This window comes from Trachemys scripta, chromosome 8 (genome assembly GCF_013100865.1).
Source record: "Trachemys scripta elegans isolate TJP31775 chromosome 8, CAS_Tse_1.0, whole genome shotgun sequence".
NCBI classification, from domain to species: domain Eukaryota; kingdom Metazoa; phylum Chordata; order Testudines; family Emydidae; genus Trachemys; species Trachemys scripta.
The window spans coordinates 107,781,479-107,803,695 of record NC_048305.1 but is presented as its reverse complement, the minus strand read 5'-3'; the positions used below and the strand labels follow the sequence as shown (position 1 = coordinate 107,803,695).

The following is a 22,217-nucleotide window of genomic DNA, read 5'->3' as shown; positions in this document are numbered from 1 at the left end:
GCGGGGCGGGGCGGGGCGGGCTCGGCGGGGCTCGCCTGGCGCGTGTTCACGGGTTCCGCTCCCCCCAGGGTGTGCGGGCCCGAGCCCGAGCGGGACCATGGCCGCGGAGCCGGAGAGCCCGAACCCCAGCGCCCGCATCATGACGTTCCGCCCCAGCGCCGAGCAGTTCCGGGACTTCAGCCGCTACGTCGCCTACATCGAGTCCCAGGGCGCGCACCGGGCCGGGCTCGCCAAGGTGAGCGGCGGGCCGGGCCGGGCCCTGCACCCGCCAGCGGAGCGGTGCCCGCGGCTGTGCGGGAAAGCTCGCGGCTCCAGGCTCGCGTACCCCTCTGGGGACACGGGTGTCACGGCACCTGCCCGCCACACGGCGTTATCGCCCTTGTCAGGAGCTGGGGCCAAGAAAGGCCAAAGTAGGACAGGGCTTGAAAGGCTGCGGCCTGCCTCGCTTACTCCGATCCCATTCCCCTAGACACTTCTGTACACGGGTAGTACCACTCACCACTCGGGTGTGGAAACGTAAGCTGGGCCAGCTCCGAAACCTGCCAGTGCTGATGGTCGGCGATGCTAAGCACCCGGCGTTCCGTTGGAAGTGAATGGAGGCTGTGGGAGCTCAGCGTGTCCAAAGCTCAGACCCTGGTTCGCTACCATGCCATGGACAGAAGGTAGCACAAAGACAAGGCGTGGGAGGTAATATCTTTTATTGGACCAACTCCTGTTGGTCAGAGAGAAGCTTTCGAGCTTACGCAGAGCTCTTCTTCTGTTGTCTGTAGCTCTGTGTACGTTCAAAAGCTTGTCTCTCCAACAGAAGTTGGTCCAATAAAAGATATCACCACACCCACCTTGGCTCTAATATTCTGGGACAGACACAACTACATCAACACTGTATACAAGAAGGTAGTGTAGTTTGATGGACCAAACTTTGTAGTTCTTGCTCACAAACCATAATTAAAAGTAATGCTAAGAAGTTTGACATCCTCCTGCTTCTGTTGCATTCGTTCCTTGCTGAACGTTGCTGACTGAATACTCATTGTCCTCAAGATAAAGCTCCTCTCATAGGCAGGGTTTTCTGTGCAAAATGAATTTTATGTGCACCAATATGGAGGTGCAACAGAGGGTCCTGTGGCACCTTTAAGACTGTTAGTCTTAAAGGTGCCACAGGACCCTCTGTTGCTTTTTACAGATTCAGACTAACACGGCTACCCCTCTGATACTTGACAACATGGAGGTGGTGTGTGACTTTCTTATTGGTGCACAAAACAAAATTAATATGGGGGGGTGGGCCGAGGGGTTTGGAGTGTGGGAGGGGGCTCAGGGCTGGGGCAGAGGGTTGGGGGAATGAGGGCTTTGGATGGGGGTGTAGGCTCTAGGGTGGGGCTGAGGAGAGCTTCAGGGTGCGGGAGGGACTCTGGGATGGGGCAGAGTGTTGGGTGTGTGGGGATGCGGGCTCTGGGGTGGGACCGGGGATGAGGGGTTTGGGGTGGGACCAGGGATGAGGGGTTTGGGGTGGGGAGAGACTCGGGTTGGGGCAGAGGGTTGGGTGTAGGGGGTGAAGGCTCCGGGGTTAGGCCAGGGATGAGGGTTTGGAGTGCAGGAGGGGGCAGACGGTTGGGGTGTGTGGGCTGTGGGGCTGAGGATGAGGGGGTGGGGGTGTAGGCTGCAGTGGGGAGAGAGGACTCCTTCCCAGCCTTCTCTCGCTGCAGCAGCTCGGGTCCGGGGAAGAGGTGCCTCTCCCCGGCAGGACTGGGCCAGGCCGAGGAAGAGGCTCCTCCCCAGCTGGCCATGGCAAGTCTGGGGCAGATCCACGGTGGGGAGGGGCACTCCTCCCCGCCGGCAGCAAGTCTGCGCTGGGGCCGGTGGGGAGGGGCACCTTTCCCCACCACAACCCTGAGCCTTTGTGCGGGGCTTAATAGTCAGCTGCGCAACTTAGAGGGAACTTAGCTCATGGGCTGAATTTCTACGTTTTCTGATCTTTGCCTTTTATTCTGTGAACCATCAGGTAATTCCCCCAAAGGAGTGGAAACCGCGAACATGCTATGATGATATTGATGAACTGGTCATCCCGGCTCCAATTCAGCAGGTGGTGACTGGACAATCTGGCCTCTTCACACAGTATAACATCCAGAAGAAGGCTATGACTGTCCGGGAATTTAGAAGAATTGCAAATAGTGACAAGTAAGAGTGTTTGTGCCTGCAGTTTCTTACATCTGTGGGGCTTTTGCATCAGTTACCATCACACAGCTTTTTCTCTATTTACTGTATAGTTAAATGGATTCTCTTGGGTAGAGGTATGTAGCTTAAAGAAAATTTCAATGATAACAAAATTTTCTTTAAAATGACAATGCAAAAATGACACATTAATTAACAGACCTGTCCTGCTACACTTTACTTCTGTTAGTCCTGAAGACAGTGGAATTGCACAAGGGTCGATGTGAGCATGATTTGGCCTGGAGAACCTTTATTACATAAGAATGAGCATGCTAGGTCAGACCAATGGCCCAGCATGCCGACTCTGACGTAGGGCAATGCCAGATGCTTCAGAGGGAATGAACAGAACAGGGCAGTTATCAAGTGATCCAGCTTCTGGGAGTCAGAGGTTTAGGGACACCTGAAGCCTGACCATCTTGGCTAATTGCCATTGGTGGACAGTGTCCTCCATGAACTTGTCTGATTCTTTTTTTTTTTTTTAAGCCAGTTATACTTTTGGCTTTCACAACATCCCCTAGCAACAAGTTCCACAGGTTGACTGTGTGTTATGTGAAGAAATAATTCCTTATGTTTATTAGGCAGCAGGTTTAAAACAATTTAATTGGGTAATCTTTGGTTCTTGTATTACGTGAAGGGGTAAATAACACTATTTTATTCACTTTCTCCATACTAGTCATGATTTTATAGACCTATATCAGGTCCCCCCGCCCCCTAAGTCATCTTTTTGTAAGCTGAACAGTTCCAGTCTTTTTAATCTTTTCTTGTATGGAAACCATTCCATACCTCTAATCATTTTAGTTGCCAATTTGTGTACCTTCAATTCTAATCTATCTTTTTTTTAAATGGGACAACCAGAACTGCACAAAGTATTCGAGATGTAGGCATACCATGGATTTATATAGTGGCATTATATGTTCTGTTTTATCTCTCTCTTTCCTAAAGATTCCTAACATTGTTAGCTTTTTTGACTGCCACTGTACATGGAGTAGATGATTTCAGAAAACAATCCATGATGACTCCCAAGATTTCTTTCTTCGGTGGTAACAGCTAATTGTCCCTCTTCATTTTGTATGTGTAGTTGGGATTATGTTTTCCCATGTGCATTACTTTGCCCTTATCAACTTTGAATTTCATCTTCTATCTTGTTGACCAGCTACCCAGATTTGTGAAATCCCTTGGTAACGCTCTGTAGTCTGCTTTTAACTTAACCGTCCTGACTTATTTTGTGTATTGGCTGCAAACTTTGCCGCTTCATTGTTTGCTCCCTTTTCCAGATCATTTACGAATATGTTGAACAGCACAGGTTCCAGTATAGATCCTTGGGGGACCCCGCTATTTACCTCTCCATTCGGAAAATTGGCCATTTATTCCTATCCTTTGTTTCCTGTCTTTTAACCAGTTACTGATCCATGAAAGGGCCATCCCTCTTATCCCATGATTGTTGAGTTTGCTTACGAACCTTTGATGTGAGACTTTGTCAAAGACTTTCTGAAAGTCCAACTGTATTATACCTACCGGATCACCATTGTCCACATGTTTGTTGCTTCCTTCCCCCCTCCCCCCCCAAAAATAATTCTAATAGACTGGTGAGGTGTGATTTCCCTTTACAAAATTTGTGTTGACTCTTCCCTGACACATTGTATTCATCTATGTGTCTAATAATTCTGTTCTTCGTTATAATTTCTACCAATTTGCCCAGTACTGAAGTTAGGCTTAATGACCTGTAACTGCCAGGATCGCCTCTGGACCCTTTTTAACAAATTGGTATTATGTTAGCTCTCCGCCAGTCATCTGGTACAGAAGCTGATTTAAGTAATAGGTTACATACAACAGTCAGGAGTTCTGCAATTTCATATACGAGTTCCTTCAGAACTCTTCAGTGAATATCATCTGGCCTTGGTGACCTGTTACTGTTAAATTTAACAGTTTGTTCCAAAACCGTCTCTGCTGACATCTCAATCTAGGACAATTCCTCAGAGTTGATGCCTAAAAAGAATGGCTCAGGTGTGGGCATCTCCTTCACATCCTGTGCAGTGAAGACCAATACAGAGAATTCAGGTCGTTTCTCTTCAAGTGCCTTGTCTTTCTGGAGTGCTGCTGTAGCACCTTGATTGTCCAGTGGCCTCAGTGACTGTTTGGCAGGCTTCCTGCTTCTGATGCACTTAACATATTTTGTTCTTTGCTGTTAGTTGTTGTCTTTTAACATAAGAACGGCCATACTGGGTCAGCCCGAAGGTCCATCTAGCCCAGTATCCTGTCTTCTGACAGTGGCCAATGTCAGGTGCTTCAGAGGGAATGAACAGAACAGGTAATCATTGGGTGATCCATCCCCTAATATATGGAGATATACCTATCTCATAGAACTGGAAGGGACCCTGAAAGGTCATTGGGTCCAGCCCCCTGCCTTCACTAGCAGGACCAAGTACTGATTTGCCCCAGATCCCTCTAAGTGGCCCCCTCAAGGATTGAACTCACAACCCTGGGTTTAGCAGGCCAATGCTCAAACCCCGTCGCTCATTCCCAGCTTCTGGCAAACGGAGGCTAGGGATACCATCCTGACTAATAGCCATTGATGGACCTATCCTCCATGAATTTATATAGTTCTTTTTTTTAACCCTTTTTTGCTATGTGCTCTTCAAAGTCTTTTTTGACCTGCCCAATTATATTCCATAGTTTATGCTCCTGTCTACTTTTCTTCAGTAGGATTTGATTTCCAGTTTTTAAAGGGATGCTTTTTTGCCTATAACTGCCTGTTTTACTCTGTTTAGCTGTGGTGGCATTTTTTGGTCCTCTGACTTTATTTTTTTAAACTGATGTACAAGAAGGAAAGGATGCAAATTTACCTGAAGTCCCTACATAGAGTTTAAGGCCAGAAGAGACCTCACCAGATCATCTAGTAGGATACCAACCCCACCCAGCACTTGCTCACCAAACCCAACAACCGAAATTACAAGTAGTTTGCAGGGCTGGAAATTAGGAACAAATGGTTCTTCATGATTAACTGAGCACCCTTGACCTAGAGTTATTGAAAGACCACAAATTTGGAACTCCCCAGTCCAGTGCCCTAGCCACTAGGAGATACGCTAGATGTGCCTCTTTATTCTTTCATTAACCTTTTGAATATAGCCTTCTATCTGCTTTCTTAATTCTGTGCTGTTGCTCTAAACTCTAATGTATTGAGTTGCAAAGTTTTTATTGATTAAATGAGTTGATGAAACGGCTTTTTTTTTTTTTTAAGGTACTGCACACCTCGATATACGGACTTTGAGGACCTTGAGCGGAAATATTGGAAGAACCTCACTTTCAATGCCCCCATCTATGGTGCTGATGTTAATGGCACACTCTATGAGAAGGTGAAGGAAAATGCTTTGTCTTCTAGTAACATAATCATCCTTGTGAATCTTGATAGGGTTTATCATGTAAACTCTCTGCCCTGGAATTCAGCTCTGCAAAGTTTCAGAGGTATTTAATGGAGTTCATAGCAAACGTCTATCTTCTGAAATATATTACCTGGGAGATGCAATCTAACACATTTGTCATTTAACCAAAATTGTTGAGGCTGACTATATGGCACATCACTGAGAATATTTGTGTTTATCCATTCATTAGTGCTTCATTGTAATACAGTTGGAAACTCATGGGAGCCAAAATTAATTAAAAATATAAATATAGGTAAGGCACAAAGCTGACTTAATGGTGCTAATGTACTTACGAATATAAATGAGCCTGAAATGGAGACTAGCAGGGAACATGTATCGCCTACGTATCCTGCTGCTGTACGCAGTTCTGTGGGGGGCTCTTTGTAGTTTGATAACTTAATTGTGGTGTGACTTACCCTGATAGCTGTGACGTACTGATAACCATCAGAACCGAGCGCGTAATCTTGCAGCCACGTTTTGCCTGTAAGAGTTTGTTAGACTAGAACAGTAGTTTTCAAACGGTGGACCTCTGGGAGTCTGCAAACTGTTTAAGGGCTGGTCTAAACTGGGGTGGGGGGGAAATCGATCCAAGATATGCAACGCGAATAGCATAGTTGAAGTGGAAGTATCTTGGATCGAATTACCGGGGGTCCGGACGGCGCGGGATCGACGGCCGCAGCTCCCCCGCCGACTGCGCTACTGCCGCTCGCTCTGGTGGAGTTCCGGAGTCGATGGTGAGCGCGTTCAGGGATTGATATATCGCGTCTCGTTAAGACGCGATATATCGATCCCGGATAAATCGATTGCTACCCGCCGATACGGGTAGTAGTGAAGACATACCCTAAGATTTCCAAAGAGGAGCGCACCTCCATGCAAAAATTTGTAGGGGTCTATTCCAGTTTTTTAACAGGGATTTGGAAGGAAACACAGTGGTAGGAAGGAAAACATGACAGTCCTGGATGCTGAAGTCCTCTTCACATTGGACAGGACCAGTATAGTGGGTGGTGGTGCGTGCTTTCTACACCTGTCCTGCGAGTCTGTGTGTCTCACCCTGAAGTGTTTGTCTCTAGAGCAGGGGTGGGCAAACTATCGCCTGTGGGCTGGATCCAGCCCATCAGGGCTTTGGATCCAGCCCACGGAATTGCCACCCCCGTGGCGCTGCGGGCCCCGCGCTGCTTCCAGAAGTGGCCGGCACCACGTCCCTGCGGCTCCTGGGGGAGGGGGGAGCAGAGGGCTCCGAGCACCGACTTCGCCTGCAGCTACCTCCCCCAAAGCTCCCACTGGCTGGGAATGGGGAGCCTGCCTGAGTCCCAATGTGCGCCGCTACCACCCTGGAGCCGCTCCAGGTAAGCGGCACCAGGCCGGAGCCTGAACCCTCCAGCACTCCAATCCCTTGCCCTGATCCCCCTGCTGCACCCTGCACCCCTCCTGTATTCCAACTCCCTGTTCTGAGCCCCCTGCCGCACCTTGCACCCCTCCTGCACCCCAACTTCCTGCCCATAGCCCCGTCGTACCCCGCACCCCAGCCTTCTGCTCTGAGCCCCCTTGTACACCCTGCACCCCTATTCTGCCCCAACCTCTTTCCCTGAGCCCCTTCCTGCACATCGCACCCCCCCACACACTCCAATCCCCTGCCCCAGCCCTACATTCATGGCCCTGCATGCGATTTCCACATCCAGATGTGCCACTCAGGCCAAAAAGTTTGCCCACCGCTGCTCTAGAGGCTAGGGGATTTCAGACTCATGTCACGCACATCCCTCTTTGTTTTCTGGCCTTTATGCTGAGATGTTAATGTGGAGTGTGATTAGTAGCAGTTAAACACAGGCTAATGGAAAATGAGACTTGTATTTAAAAAAGGGGGGGGGGGTGTCACTGGGAGGTGAAGACTTCAGATTGCTCAGCAAAACTGAAAAACAAATCTCTGTCCCAAAGTACAGAGTGATGTAGGGGCGAGTGTTATATAACTGATGTCTTGTTAACATGTTGCCTTCCTTGCTGATTCTTGCTTAATATGAGCTCCGTGTTTTGCAGCATGTACATGAGTGGAATATTGGCAGGTTGAACACAATCCTGGACGTAGTGGAGAATGAAAGTGGCATAACCATTGAGGGAGTGAATACCCCTTACCTCTACTTCGGCATGTGGAAAACCTCCTTTGCCTGGCATACTGAGGACATGGACCTCTATAGTATTAATTACTTGCACTTTGGAGAACCCAAGTCATGGTAAGGTTTCTTGGAGCAACCTCCAATAGTTTATGGTATTCTCTCTCTAGTAAATCTTGGAGTCCCTCAATAAATGAGGAAGGACAGATGGACAAACAAGGGATAGAGATTACTGGGAAAATAGTGGGGGGTGTTTCCTCCATCTCCTCAGGCTACTGCTCCTTTACTCCCCAGGAATTCTGTGCCACTGGGCATGCGCATAATTCATGTCCCCCCCAGATTTCTTTGCTTCCCTGCAGAAAAATTACTTCTGACGGGGAAGCCAAGGGAAGCTGCAAGAGTGGTCATGTGCCCCTCCCTGGCAGTGTAGGTGCGTTGTTTCATGCAACCACAGCAGCTGGTGGAGAGGTAAATCACCACTGGGGGGTGCAGGGCTGGGGACACCCTGGCCGGTGTCTTGTACCCTGCGCCAGGCTCAGCTCTAATCCTGGCTTGGGTGGGGACAGAAGAGGATGGGACTTCCTCTTCCTCTGCAAGGAGTGGCCAGGGCCGGGAAACTCCCACCACCAGAAACCTCCTCCAGCTGCAGGAAGCTTTGTACCCTCTCGTTTCTTGCCACTATCACTCCTCGGCCACGGAGGGAGGGGTCACTGTATAGGGAATACAAGAACTAGGGGTCCCATAATACAAGAACTAGGGGTCACTAAATGAAATTAATAGGCAGCAGGTTTATAACAAATACACCCCCACCCCTCCCTTGCATCCAGACCCCTGCTAAGCCCCCTGCGCTTGAACTCCCCACCCCACTGAACCCCAACCCAGCTGCACCCAGACTTCTATCCCACCAAGCACCACTCCCCCACCACCTAGACTCACCCTGCCAAGTCCCAACCGCCTTCACCTGGATACCCCTGCAGAGTCCCATTTCCCTGCACACACCCCCATGAGTCCCTGTGCATCCAGATTCCCCAGACCGCTCACCGAGCCCCTGTGCATCCAGATTTCCTCAACAGAATCCTCTCATCCCACACCTGGATCCCCCCCACACTAAGTCCCTCCACACTTGGATCCTGCCAGGAGGAGCCTGCCCGCCCCACACCTGGATCGGGGGCCAGGGCTGGGCATGCGTGTGAGACTCTGTCCCTCTTGCTTTGTATCTTGGTGCGCCTAGTGTATAGACATGTAGCACCAGTAGTGTGGGAACAGAAGGATGAGAACTATTGAGCTAAATTATCCTAGACCTACCAGAAAAGCCTCTCACCTAGGTATTTTTAAGGTCATTGATGAAAAGAGTTAATTGTGTTGCACCTTAGAACTTGATTGCAGTTGGATGTTAGGTGACCAATGAATGGTGGAAATTCTCGCTACTTAGTGCTATTGTTTCAGTCTGGGGCAATTAATTACTGCAGCAAGAAGGGTTAGAAACTGTTTTGGGGGGAAAAACAAAGTGTAGAATACATGAAAGGAATATGCAGGGAGACCCTCAAATCCTTAAAGTGCAAAGCTTGTGTGAATGCTTTATCTTCTTATCCCCTTCCACACTAGTACTATGTTCGCTAATGTAGTTCCAACTTCTCCCTCTTTGTTATGCCTTTGGCTGCACAAACATGCCGTGAATTCAAGTACTTCAGAGACTTCTCCCCAGACTTTTGCCTAAGCAAACAAGAGATTTGATATTTTAGTGGAACTGCTGACCAATTATTGGGTTATTTTAGGCAGAATGCAATAGCAACATGTGCTTGATAGAAGTTAGTGTTTTATCAAACTAAGCAAATGTGTAGTGAGAAGAATTAAATAAAGCAAAGCCTGATGGACAGACAGTTAAACTGCCCAGCCTATTGTAATCCTCAACAGCGAGCGGGATTTTAAATTCCCCTTGTTGTAAATTAAAAGGTTGGCGGGTCATCCTGACCTAAATGCTTTTCTTCTGTATTTGGAGGTTTCCAATGTCTTGCAATGCAGAGCCCTCTCACACTGGAGGAACTGTGCATTTCCAGCACAGGACTATGGGAGAGTAGGGGAGCACTCTTTGATAGGAGTGCTTAGAGTGTATGGTTAGGAATGCCTTAGAAAGAATGGAGTCCTTAGAGTCGCAGTTTGGTACCCTTGTCAACCATGGCATTTTCTGTAGTGCAGACACAGCATTGGAGCTGGATACTAGTCAGTGACGGATATCTGCCAGGAAGGGCACCTATAGCAGAGGTGAAATTAAACATAGCTTTTTTTCTCTGTTTAGTATGAATCCAGGTGGGAAACTGACTTTTCCAGTGGGGGAGAATAGACTATATAGGGGGGTCCTCTGGGAGACCCATGGGCTCCCTTGTATTACCCGTGTTTCAAACAATGTTCTCTTCCAGCAATCTGTCTGCAACTAACAGGAAGTTCAAATGCCAATTTGAACTATCAGGTACATTTCCCAACATTGCCCTTGCATCTGAAGAAGTGAGGTTCTTACCCACAAAAGCTTATGCTCCCAATACTTCTGTTAGCCTTAAAGGTGCCACAGGACCCTCTGTTACTTTTTACAGATTCCGACTAACACGGCTACCCCTCTGATATTTCCCAACTTGTTCCTGTTGGAAACTCAAACAGCTGCTTTCCAGGCTGTTGAAGAGACAGAAATAGATGGAGTTTTCCTGTATGTAACCTGTCAAATCAATACTATGTCACTGGCCTAACCGATCATTTTCCCAGTAATTCTCTTGTCTGTCCTTGGAGAAAAGAGACAATTGAGTGAGCTAATATAGGTTGGTGGGATAAGTAGGCAATTTACATCTTGCTGACTGTTCTATATTTGAAGTTGTAAGTGGATTTTTTTTTTTTTTTAAGAACCAAACTCTTTCTTGTCCCCTTTTTTACTGGTTTGCTCTTGTGACTGCAGGTATTCCATCCCTCCAGAGCATGGGAAGCGACTGGAGCGACTTGCCAAAGGTAATCATTCAGTTCTTCTCTGTCCTGATCCTACACTCTGCCTCTTACGTGGGGTGGGGGGATAATTACGATGGGCTTCAGATCTCTGTCAGACTGTAACATGCTTACTGTATTCATGTGGGTGTGGACCATAGTTCTGTATGTGGTGACACAATTGTTTTCATAACTTGTCACTTGATAATATGGGATTATTTTTGTGTTTCTTTCTATAAGAGGAACACGCTAGACAAAAATGTTTTATAAATTAAAACTAAGGCTATAAAAACTGTACTCACTCCACTGTTCATGTTCAAGTTTTTGCCCTTAATTTAGCTTGCACTATGGAATTAGACCGGTTATTCTTGTGTTCTGCATGATGCACAACCGTGCTATTGCTTATGGGTTTTAAAATACAAGATTATCATTAAATCCCCGTGAGCTGTCTTCATTAACTCTTACTAAAATTTCAACACCTGGTCTGTTCATATTGTTTTTGTTGAACTTCTTTAAAAGGCTGCATTTTGAACATAAACTACTTGGTTGCCATGTATTAAAATCTTATTTAACTTTCCAAAATAGGAAGTTACCCATCCGTTGCTGTCACTTGAATTTGCTTAAAAGGCAAGAAAAGACTATGCAGACCGTCTTTGCTCTTTGATAAAGGTTTCTGTTGACTTGGGGAAGGTAACTGCACCCTATCCCCTATATTGTACAGAAGGCCTCTATATCTGCTTAGGTCATCAATCTGATTTCTGACCATGTCTTCCTTACATAGTACAGTCCAGAATGGAATACACCTATTCTAGGCAAGAGACAACATACTTTGTGTGGGCAGTAACTTTCCTACTGGAGTACTGATTAACTAACTTACTCTTTCTCGATTGCAGCAGCAGAGTGTTCAACATCTCTCCATACCTTTCTTTAAACAGGCTTCTTTCCAGGAAGTGCCCAGAGTTGTGAAGCTTTTCTCCGTCACAAGATGACCCTCATCTCTCCATTGATATTGAAGAAATATGGCATCCCATTTGATAAGGTGAAGGGAGAAGGCCTGGGATACTTTGAAGTACAGCAAATTCAGTCAAAGAGTTCCCAGAATGTCTGCTGGGTGGCAGGGTGGGGATTTCTGAGGAGGGCAGATGGGAAGGGATATCTTTTTTTTTTTTTTTATCTTTTAAGCTAATTGGCAAAAGAAAGCTTTTAAAATGTAAATTCTTATGATGCACATGTGGCTAGGACTTCTAGAAGCATGCATTCTAACCTGTATCTTCTGTGGTTTTGGGGTGTCTGACCTTGTCTGTTTATGCAGATGAATTGCTGAGGACCTGTGTTTTGCCAACAGTTTTCTGCTGTATATTTAGTACTGTGCTATCTTGAGACTAGTTTTGAACTGTAGTTCATTACACTGCAATAAGGGACCTGAGTAGGGCATGAATCTATTTGCTTGCCTGGCCAGTATAGCTTGAAATAAACATTCTAAGTCATTTTGTCTTCACTGCAATTTTACCAGCTACCGCTGAGTGAGTCTCTCTAGCATGGTAAGGAAACAGTGAAAATTCTTCCATAAGAGGAGAGCAAAGGCAGCTTGTATATCAAACCCAGGAGAATGAGAACTGTTTTTTGTGAACCAGGTAACAGTCTGTGTGAACTTCCCTTCTTTTAGGTGACACAGGAAGCTGGAGAATTCATGATAACATTCCCTTATGGTTATCATGCTGGCTTTAATCATGGGTTTAATTGTGCTGAATCTACCAACTTTGCTACTCTTCGGTGGATTGAATATGGAAAGCAGTCTGTGTTAGTAAGTGGTCTACTGTTTTTTGCATATGAAAAAAAATCCACTTTGGTGTATTTTTGACAGCCAATTCTTTGACTGATGCTCTAGAACAAACCATTGTTTCTAACTACAGGCAGCAGAGTCAAATGAGCCTCTTATCTAGTGGTTTGGTGCCCATTTAGACTCTGGGCAGCAAATAATGGAACATCAATCTCTTCCCCTGGATATATCAGATCGGCTCATGTTAAGGGTTTAGAGCATAATAGGTTAAACTATAACTGCTGTGTAAGGCTGAGGAGGTACTGGAAGGGTGCACATTATGGCATGGTCTTAGGCCTAGTCTAAACAGTTTTTGTACCAACTGTAGCTATTTCTCTTAGAGATGTGGTTTTTGTACTGAGGTAATTAAATTGGCACAACCCCTAGTGGGACATTATATCATTATAAAGGTGCCTTGTACTAGTATAACTTATTCTGCTTTCCTTAATGGAATAGACTACATTGGTATAAACACCTTTATATCGATATAACTGGTTGTACTGCCCTACCTCTGCTAGGATAGTTAAAGCGATACAACTTTTGTGTGTAGTCAAGCCCACAAGCAACAGAACACTGTTTGCCAGAGAATTCAACTAAAAAATCTGTTTATGAAGTGCTAGAGCCTGTTCAGTCCAAACAGTCGCTCCCTCTCACCACCATGTGGGCCATCCTTACTTTCCCACCCTGGACACACACACACTGCTTGAGATTTGCTAGCCCTGGAAGTAACTCTGGACAAGAGGGATCAACTTTTAGCCACTAAGCAGAGAACTTTTGAAGCTAAAGACCTCTCCATGGACCCAACTTCATTGTCATCCAAGCTGCAAAAATTGTTTAAGCTTCATCCCTGCAATGTTAAAGATCAGAGGGCCCAGAGCAGAAATTTCTGTGAATGAGGAGGAGTTCCAACAACCTGCAAATTGGGTTGGTGCTCTTAACTAAGTGGATAACTCCGCCAATAGGCTGATACACTCTGGCCTGGTTTTTCTTGGCTAGCAACCTGCTCTCTCTCCTTGTTTCTGTTCTTTCGTTTTTGCTGACTTCCTTACGTGATCTTGGACAAGCCATTTAATCTTGGTCCTCACTGATTCCCCGGTTATAATAGGTGGACAGTCCTGACAAGGGAGATTTTAGATGTGAGAGTCTCACCACTTGGACAAGTTTCAGAGTAACAGCCGTGTTAGTCTGTATCCGCAAAAAGAAGAACAGGAGTACTTGTGGCACTTTAGAGACTAACAAATTTATTAGAGCATAAGCTTTCGTGGACTACAGCCCACTTCTTCGGATGCATATAGAATGGAACATATAATGAGGAGATATATCTACACACATACAGAGAGCATAAACAGGTGGGAGTTGTCTTACCAACTCTGAGAGGCCAATTAATTAAGAGGAAAAAAAAAAAACTTTTGAAGTGATAATCAAGCTAGCAGAGTACAGACAGTGTGATAAGAAGTGTGAGAGTACTTACAAGGGGAGATAGAGTCAAGGGGAGAGTTTTTCTGTAAGCGAGGACAGGTCTGTCTCCCAAGATCTGTGAGAGTAAAGGATCATCTTTCAGGATAGGTTGTAGATCTCTGATGATGCGCTGGAGAGGTTTTAGTTGGGGGCTGAAGGTGACAGACCTGTCCTCGCTTACAGACAACCCCCCAACCTAAAGCAAATACTCACCAGCAACCACACATCACTGAACAAAACCACTAACCCAGGAACCTATCCTTGTAACAAACCCCGATGCCAACTCTGTCCACATATCTATTCAAGTGACATCATCATAGGACCTAATCACATCAGCCATACCATCAGGGGCTCGTTCACCTGCACATCTACCAATGTGATATATGCCATCATGTGCCAGCAATGCCCCTCTGCCATGTACATTGGTCAAACCGGACAGTCTCTACGCAAAAGAATTAATGGACACAAATCTGACATCAGGAATCAAAATACTCAAAAACCAGTGGGAGAACACTTTAACCTGTCTGGTCATTCAGTGACAGACCTGCGGGTGGCTATATTACAACAGAAAAACTTCAAAAACAGACTCCAAAGAGAGACTGCAGAGCTAGAATTGATATGCAAACTAGACACAATCAACTCCGGTTTGAATAAGGACTGGGAATGGCTGAGCCATTACAAACATTGACTCTATCTCCCCTTGTAAGTACTCTCACACTTCTTATCACACTGTCTGTACTCGGCTAGCTTGATTATCACTTCAAAAGTTTTTTTTTTTTTTTTTTTTTTCTCTTAATTAATTGGCCTCTCAGAGTTGGTAAGACAACTCCCACCTGTTTATGCTCTTTGTATGTGTGTGTATATATATCTCCTCATTATATGTTCCATTCTATATGCATCCGAAGAAGTGGGCTGTAGTCCACGAAAGCTTATGCTCTAATAAATTTGTTAGTCTCTAAGGTGCCACAAGTACTCCTGTTCTTCTTTTCACCACTTGGAGATATTTTGGATTAGTAGAGCTACAAAAGAACAAAGTGGTATTGGGTTGGAAAATAAAATGCTTGTGTAATTGGCCTAGTGTCTTCTGTGCAACTGCAGTGCTCGTGTCGGAAGGATATGGTGAAGATCTCCATGGATGTTTTTGTGAGGAAATACCAGCCAGATCGCTACAAGCTCTGGAAAGCAGGGAAAGATGTGACTGCCATTGACCACACTCTTCCCACACCAGAGGCAGCAGAGTTCTTCAAGGGGGAGCTCCTCCAGAAAGTCAAGAATGGGAAGCAGTGCAGTGAGGAAATAGAAACTGGGGAGGCATGTAAAGAGGATGTGGACATGGACGAGAAGAAGAGGTATGTCACATAGTGGTGAATGCTTCCCTGTTCAATGACAAACCAGTGCAACCTGCTGCGTTGGAATGCTTTACATTCCTATGGAACAGTAGCCGCTGGGATTGGGCAGGTTCCTGTCTCAGGAAGAGGATTTGCTCTTCCCTGAAGTGGTTAGGTCCAAGCTGGTGTGTATCTGTCAGGGGAGAATTGGCAGGGAGCCGTATAATAGCACTAGCTTGGTCCACCATGGTTTGCCTACTTGGGTCATTGCTGTCCAAAGCCTGAAAATTAGGAGCAGTGCTGTATGTTGGAGACCAGAACAAAGAAGCATTCTGTTGGGATTGTGGAAACATTCTCCATGGCCAAATTCCAGCAGCATCAATGCTGGAGCTGCCATGATAGTACACAATTCCTATTCATTGTTGCTTAAGGAATAGTTGAACAGTGATGTCTAAGCTAGTGGTCTTGAGTTTTATTTAAGGGGAGGCGATGTCTCTGGATGTACTCTGGCATCTGTTAATCATGCATTGTGAGGCTGAGGAAACCTAAGGATGAGTGGTAGTACACAAGGCTATTTTGGAATAGCCAAGAGAGTTCATGGCTTGCCCAGTGTTGGTTTCTAAAAGTCCTGGCATCAGGCATATGACCTAAACCAGGCGTTTCTTGAGGGTACTGACCTGACATTTCACGTAAGTATTCTGTGTGATCAACCACTTGTGGACTTGTTTTCTGCAGTCTGCCCAAGCATCGCATAGGAACCAAGAGGCACAGGGTCTGCCTCGAGGTGCCCCAAGAGGTGAGTCAGAGCGAAGCCTTTCCGAAGGAGGAGCTGAGCTCTGTGCAATATGAGGTGGAAGTGGCAGAGCCTCCTGTCAGACCCACTAGTGAGCTTGTGCAGCAGGGCGAAGATGGACTCCCAGTTTCAGGTAATTGTTTCTCAAGTTCCATCTTACTGTATAGTATAAGTTTGTGTTTTAAAGGTCAGACCGATCAGAGGCACTGGTGCTGAATCCAGGTCATTCCCTCTTAAATAAGAGGCCATTTGAGTTTGACAGCATGTCACAAAGGCATGTTTGAACCTGGGTGTGTGGCATTTTTGCCTCCATCACTGGTTCATATGCAGACCACTGCTTGTTTAAATGATTTTGTTGGCACCAGGCATGTAGGTGGCACTTCTGGTTAAGAACAGGAGGAGGAGACCAACATGAGCAGGGTGGAGGGAGGGAAAGAACAAGGGTGCAAACAACTGTCTTGGGGCTGCTTGGATGATTGAAGATGTCCTTGGAGCTTCTTATTTCCAAGGAGCCTCAAAGAAAAGAGGAAGTGTTTGAGATTTTTGTAAGAAAGCTGGCCCTTCTAGCTTCACGACTTCTCTAGTCTTTCCACTTCATCATTTCCCTCTGTCTAGAAACATACTGGGTGCTTCAACAGTCCTGGCCAAAGCGCTTCTATGGCATTAGACAAGTGACTAGACAGAGAGGAAAAGGGCAAGGGTCAGTCGCTCAGTAAAGCACGTGCATATCTTACTGTAGGATCCTGCCTGCTAAGCAGTGTGTGAACCACCTAATAGGATGTTTCCTGATTGTGCATTCTGTTCCTTCTGCACACCCAGGAGCCTCCTGTCTAGTGGTTGTCTTCTCCATCACTTCCTGGTGTCTAATTCAAGGCAATCTCCAAGCTGCCCTGACTTCATCAACAATCTGTCTTGGTTTCAGATTATGTGGATTCTTCAGAAGTCAAATTTGAAGAACTGAAAAATGTGAAACTGGAGGAGGAAGAAGAGGAGGAAGAGCAAGAGGCAGCTGCCCTGGATCTTTCCATTCCTCATTCAGTCAATTCCACCTCGGCCTTCACTGCTTCTAAGCCGAGTTCAGCTTTCAGCCTTCAGCCCAGCTCTCCCGCAGAGTCTACTTCTTCCGACTCGGAGTCAGCTGAGCTATTGCCCCGACGAACGCTCGGCCAGGCCACGGTTCTTACTGTCCATAGCTATGCTAAAGGAGATGCCAATGGCGCTGACAGTGAACATGCTTCAGGGAAGAAAGCCAGCACTACAGCCAGTGTGAATGAACGGGAGCTTGCAGAGGTATGAATGGCAGCTGTTAATGGGAAAAGTTCAGAACTGCATTATGCTGTGGTGAATTTGGTGGGTTTGTGAAATTGTAAGTGTCTGTCTATTGCACTCATGCTTTCGATTCTACTGGTGTCAGTACAACAGATCTCCTTGCTTGGTAATTTCTGTCCTTTAATCTTTACAATGGGACCTGACTGTAATTTTAATTTAAATTATCAACCAGACCATCAATGTTTCAGTACTGTCACCTCACAAATTGGAGCGAGAGAAACCTTTTTCCTTTGGCTGTATAATACTACAAAGGACACAAGTCAAAAAGTCTCACATTTTGAAAACCAAATTTCTTTATCACCTCAAATCTCTAAAGTGAACATTTCAAAAAATGTTCAGGTTGATAAAAGGTGTCCTGGGACCAACAACATACAAGATATTAGTTAAACCCTTGTTTTATTCATGTCAAGTAATTGCTGACTTATACCCAGTATAAATAGCCATCATTAAAACTTGTTACATTCTTACTGAACTCACCAGGGGAAAAATATATCTTTTATAAAACAATAAGGTCTAAATTAGCTGTTATCACTCAAGAAAGAGATCTTGGAGTCATTATGGGTAGTTCTCTGAAAACATCCACTCAGTGTGCAGCGGCAGTCAAAAAAGCAAACAGAATGTTGGGAATCATTAAGAAAGGCATAGATAATAAGACATCCCTGTTGCACCCACATCTTGAATACTGCTTGCAGATGTGGTCACCCCATCTCAAAAATGATATATTGGAATCAGAAAAGGTTCAGAAAAGGGCAACATAAATGATTAGGGGTATGGAACAGCTTTCATATGAAGAGACATTAATAAGACTGGGACTTTTCAGCTTGGAAAAGAAACTAATGGGGGGGATATGATTGAGGAGTATATATAATCATGACTGGTGTGGAGAAAGTAAGTAAGGAAGTGTTGTTTACTCCTTCTCATAACACAAGAACTAGGGGTCACCAAATGAAATTAATGGACAGCAGATTTAAAACAAACAAGGAAGTATTTCTTCACATAACACACAGTCTGTGAAACTCTTTGCCAGAGCAAGTTGTGAAGGCCAAGACTCTAACGGTTCAAAAAAGATCTAGATAAATTCATGGAGGATAGGTCCATCAATGGCTGTTAGCCAGGGTGGGCAGGGATGGTGGTGTCCTTAGCATCTGTTTTGCCAGAAGCTGGGAATGGGCGACGGGATGGATCACTTGATGATTACCTGTTCTGTTCATTCCCTCTGGGGCACCTGGCATTGGCCCCTATCAGGACACTGGGCTAGATGGACCTGTGGTCTGACCCAGTATGGCCATTTTTATGTTCTATTAAAAAATTGAAATTAAAATGAAAGCAGTACAGCTTCTCTTGTTCCATTTCCCTTTTGTTCGATAGTCTTTTATAGTAAGAAACCCTTTCTTTAGTCTTTCTAAATGGTTTTACCGGTTGTATTTTAGGGGGGAGATTTTTAGCTCAGGCAGCTTTGAGGTGGTGGTGCTGAAACAGGCTCAATCATCCTTTAAAACAAAATATCACAGATTGATCAAGAGCATGTCTTGATCAGTCTGTGTGACCCCAAAAAATATAAAATCCAAACCAGTAATACCCACACTTGGTGTCTTTAAAGGGCCAGATTTACAAAACTAAAAAGTTATGGACCAAATCGGGAATTGTATAAATGGTATTGGTCCATTACTAGATGGAAGTAGTAGAATTGTCAATAGTGCTGAAGTGTTCATTTAAATATTTCTGTTCTGTATTTGGGGTGGAGCGGGGGATTCAGATGTGTGCGTACATCACAATGAAATACTTCTCATTCCAGTAGTAACTCAGGAGGATGTTAAACAGCAGCTACTAAAGGTAGACCTCTTTAAATCAGCAGGTCCAGATAACTTGCTTCTGAGTTTATTAAAAGAGCTGGCCAAGGAGCTCTTTGGACCATTAATGTTGATTGTTCAGTAACCCTTGGAATACTTGGGAAGTTCCGGAGGACTGAAGGAAAACTAGGTAAATGGGATGACCGTGATAATTATAGGCCTATCAGTCTGACATTGATCCTGGTCAGAAGAATGCAACTGCTGATACAGGACGTGATTAATAAAGAATTAAAGGAGTGTAATTAATGCCAGTTAACAAGGGGTTATGGAAAATAGATTGTCAAACTTTTTTTTTTTTTTTTGAGGCGAGTATGTTTAGTTGATAAAGATAACAGTGTGTATGTAATATACATAGGCTTCTGTAAGGCATTTGATTTGGGACCACATGACAGTTTGAATTAAACTAGAACAGTACAAAATCAACAGGACACAAATTAAATAGATAGGGTCTCAAAATGTAATTGTAAATGAGGAATCATTAAGCAGTTGTGTTTCTAGTCAGGTTCTGCAGGGATCAGTTCTTGGCCCTATACTATTTAATACTTTTATCAGTGGTCTGAAAGAAAATATGCATTCATATGCAAAACTTTATTTGTAATGACCCAAAGATTGGGAGAGTGATAAATAGTTAATAGGACAGAGCACTGATACAGAGCTATCTGGATTTCTCTTAAGCTGGGTGCAGGCAAACAATATATGATTCAGTACGGCCAATATAAGATCATACTTACTGGATGGCGGACTCTATTCTGGGAAGCAGTGACTGTGAAAAGAACTTGTGTCATGGTGGATAGTTGATTGAACATATGTTCCCTGTATGATACTGTGGCCTGAAGGGCTAATTTAACCCTTGGAATTATAAAGTGGAATCTTGAATAGGAATAGTTATATTATATCTGTGTTTGGCCCTGGTGTGACTACTACTGGAATACTGTGTCCAGTTCTGGTGGCCACGGTTCAAGGATGATGATGATGATAAATCAGAGCGGGTTCACAGAAGAGCCATGAGAATGATTAAAGGATTGGAAATATGCTTTATAATGAAAGTCAAGGAGCTCGGTCTCTTCAGTTTAACCAAGAGACGGTTAAAGTGTGATTTGATCAGTATATAAATACCTTCGAGGGGAACAGAAATTTGATGATAGAGGGCTCTTCAGCCTCACAGAGAAAGTTACAAGAAGATCCAATGACTGGAAGTTGAAGCTAGCCAAATTCAGACAGAAATAAAGCTCACGTTTTTAACAGTTGGGGTAATTAACAATTGGAACCATTTTCCAAGGGTTGTGGTGGAGCCTCCGTTACTGGAAATCTTTAAATCAAGATTCGATGTTTTTCTAAAACAGATTCTATAGTTCAAACAGGAATTAATTCAGGAAAGTCCTACTGTCTGTGATACAGGAGGTCAAACTGGATAATTAAGTGGATCTTCTGGCTTTATAATCCATGAATCTTTGGGAAGGGGAGAGAAATCTTCTGTTTGCATCCTAGCTGCAGAGAAATTACAGACTTAGCATGTGGGCTTATCAGCCACATAGAGATCTGGCAAACTTTCACCTGTGTCAGGTTGTTGAAGGCATTGCTTTTAGCTCCTTTTCTGATCCCAGGCTCACAGTAATGTTGCAAAAATTGGAGTTATCTGAGCAAGCTAAGCCAGATTCTTGTCAGGAGGGAAAAAGAGGAGCAATAAGGTGGGGAAGAAGAATGATGGAAGAAGGTAGATGACAGATCCTTGGGATTATACTTCAGATGTTCATGATTTTAGCCAAAGCCAGAAGTGGTGTAGTGAGATCATCTGGTTACTTCTCTCTGATTTGATCTAATCAGGACATCTTTTAGGATCAATATGGCAATAGTCAACAACGTTGCATTGGATCATGGGCTCCCAGGAGACAGTGCGGGGCAGCACCAGTTCTAATAGCAAAGCTCATTCCTTCCAGTCCATGCATCCTGCTGACTTTTTCAGTATCATGCACTTATCCCCCCCAGATAAGTGATATCCAGAAGATCGTGGCAGCCGCAGACTTTAACTCGTCAAAACACACTTAGGTGACTTCAACTGTAAATGTTTTCTCCCATTTCTAGAATCTTTCAGCATGTCTTCATATCAACCCAGGACTTTACCAGGAACGTTGAAGACCCCTTATCACTGTTTTTAACTTAAACAATCCAGTTGGTAGTGTCTTCAGCTTTAGCTTGCCTTATGTAAACAAACTTGCATAATGGGCTGAGTTAGGACTTGTCTAGTGTAGATTACACAACAGATCTAACTTACTTTCACCATTAATTGGTGACTGGTTAACTTTGTGCATTTCACTCTGCTTAAACAATGAAAACAGTCACTTTTGCTGTCTGGCTATTCTATAGCAGTACAATGCTAAAATACTTGGGTTTCAGATACTTTCGCAAGCATAAATCCAAAGTTTAATATACATTATGGAAATATTTCTTTGTTTTAGTGTCTTGTAAAAATGCCCTCTTTTTAAACTTGTTTTGGGCCAAAATGGATCTGACTGGCTGTAACATGATGATTGCTGAGTTGCTGCTTTGCCTTGTCCAGGTGGCGAAGGAGTACATGAGATCAATGAAAGAAAGTAAAAAGTCAAAGGGTCGTCGCCAGCCCTTGAGCAAACTTCCTCGTCATCATCCTCTTGTGGTTAAAGACTGCATCAGTGATGATGGTAAGTTCTACATACTTCAGTCGGGTAGGATTCAGCTATCTGGGGAGGCCTTGGATGGGAAGGTAGAAAGAGGGCTCAAGATGTAGGAGGACAATATGGTACGTTCCATGAGATAACGGAAGATATATGGGAGGCATCTAGGCAGGTGTCTTCTCTCCAGCCTAGGAGAGGTTCTTAGTTCTGCTTGGAACTCTTGCTTCATTCTCAAGTGCATGCCCTCGGCAGTGGAATTGTTTCACACCTGAGTGTTTATTCTTTCCCACTACTTT

At 44.7% G+C, this 22,217-nt stretch overlaps 1 protein-coding gene across 2 annotated transcripts in view; it reads left to right on the top strand.

The window, feature by feature from the left end:
• The first annotated feature begins 51 nt into the window (after positions 1-51).
• Positions 52-22,217, top strand: part of KDM4A (lysine demethylase 4A) — a 40,746-nt gene continuing 18,580 nt past the window's right edge. The window contains exons 1-11 of one of the 2 annotated variants that reach the window (XM_034778465.1): positions 54-235; positions 1,997-2,172; positions 5,444-5,558; positions 7,656-7,849; positions 10,671-10,720; positions 11,629-11,732; positions 12,360-12,497; positions 15,069-15,319; positions 16,034-16,224; positions 17,014-17,381; positions 21,828-21,948. In XM_034778465.1, coding sequence (XP_034634356.1) covers positions 98-235; positions 1,997-2,172; positions 5,444-5,558; positions 7,656-7,849; positions 10,671-10,720; positions 11,629-11,732; positions 12,360-12,497; positions 15,069-15,319; positions 16,034-16,224; positions 17,014-17,381; positions 21,828-21,948 — 1,846 coding nt within the window. In that variant the 5' untranslated portion in view covers positions 54-97. Of the gene's footprint in view, positions 236-1,996; positions 2,173-5,443; positions 5,559-7,655; positions 7,850-10,670; positions 10,721-11,628; positions 11,733-12,359; positions 12,498-15,068; positions 15,320-16,033; positions 16,225-17,013; positions 17,382-21,827; positions 21,949-22,217 lie in introns of both variants that reach the window. The other variant, XM_034778466.1, reaches the window with a different exon arrangement.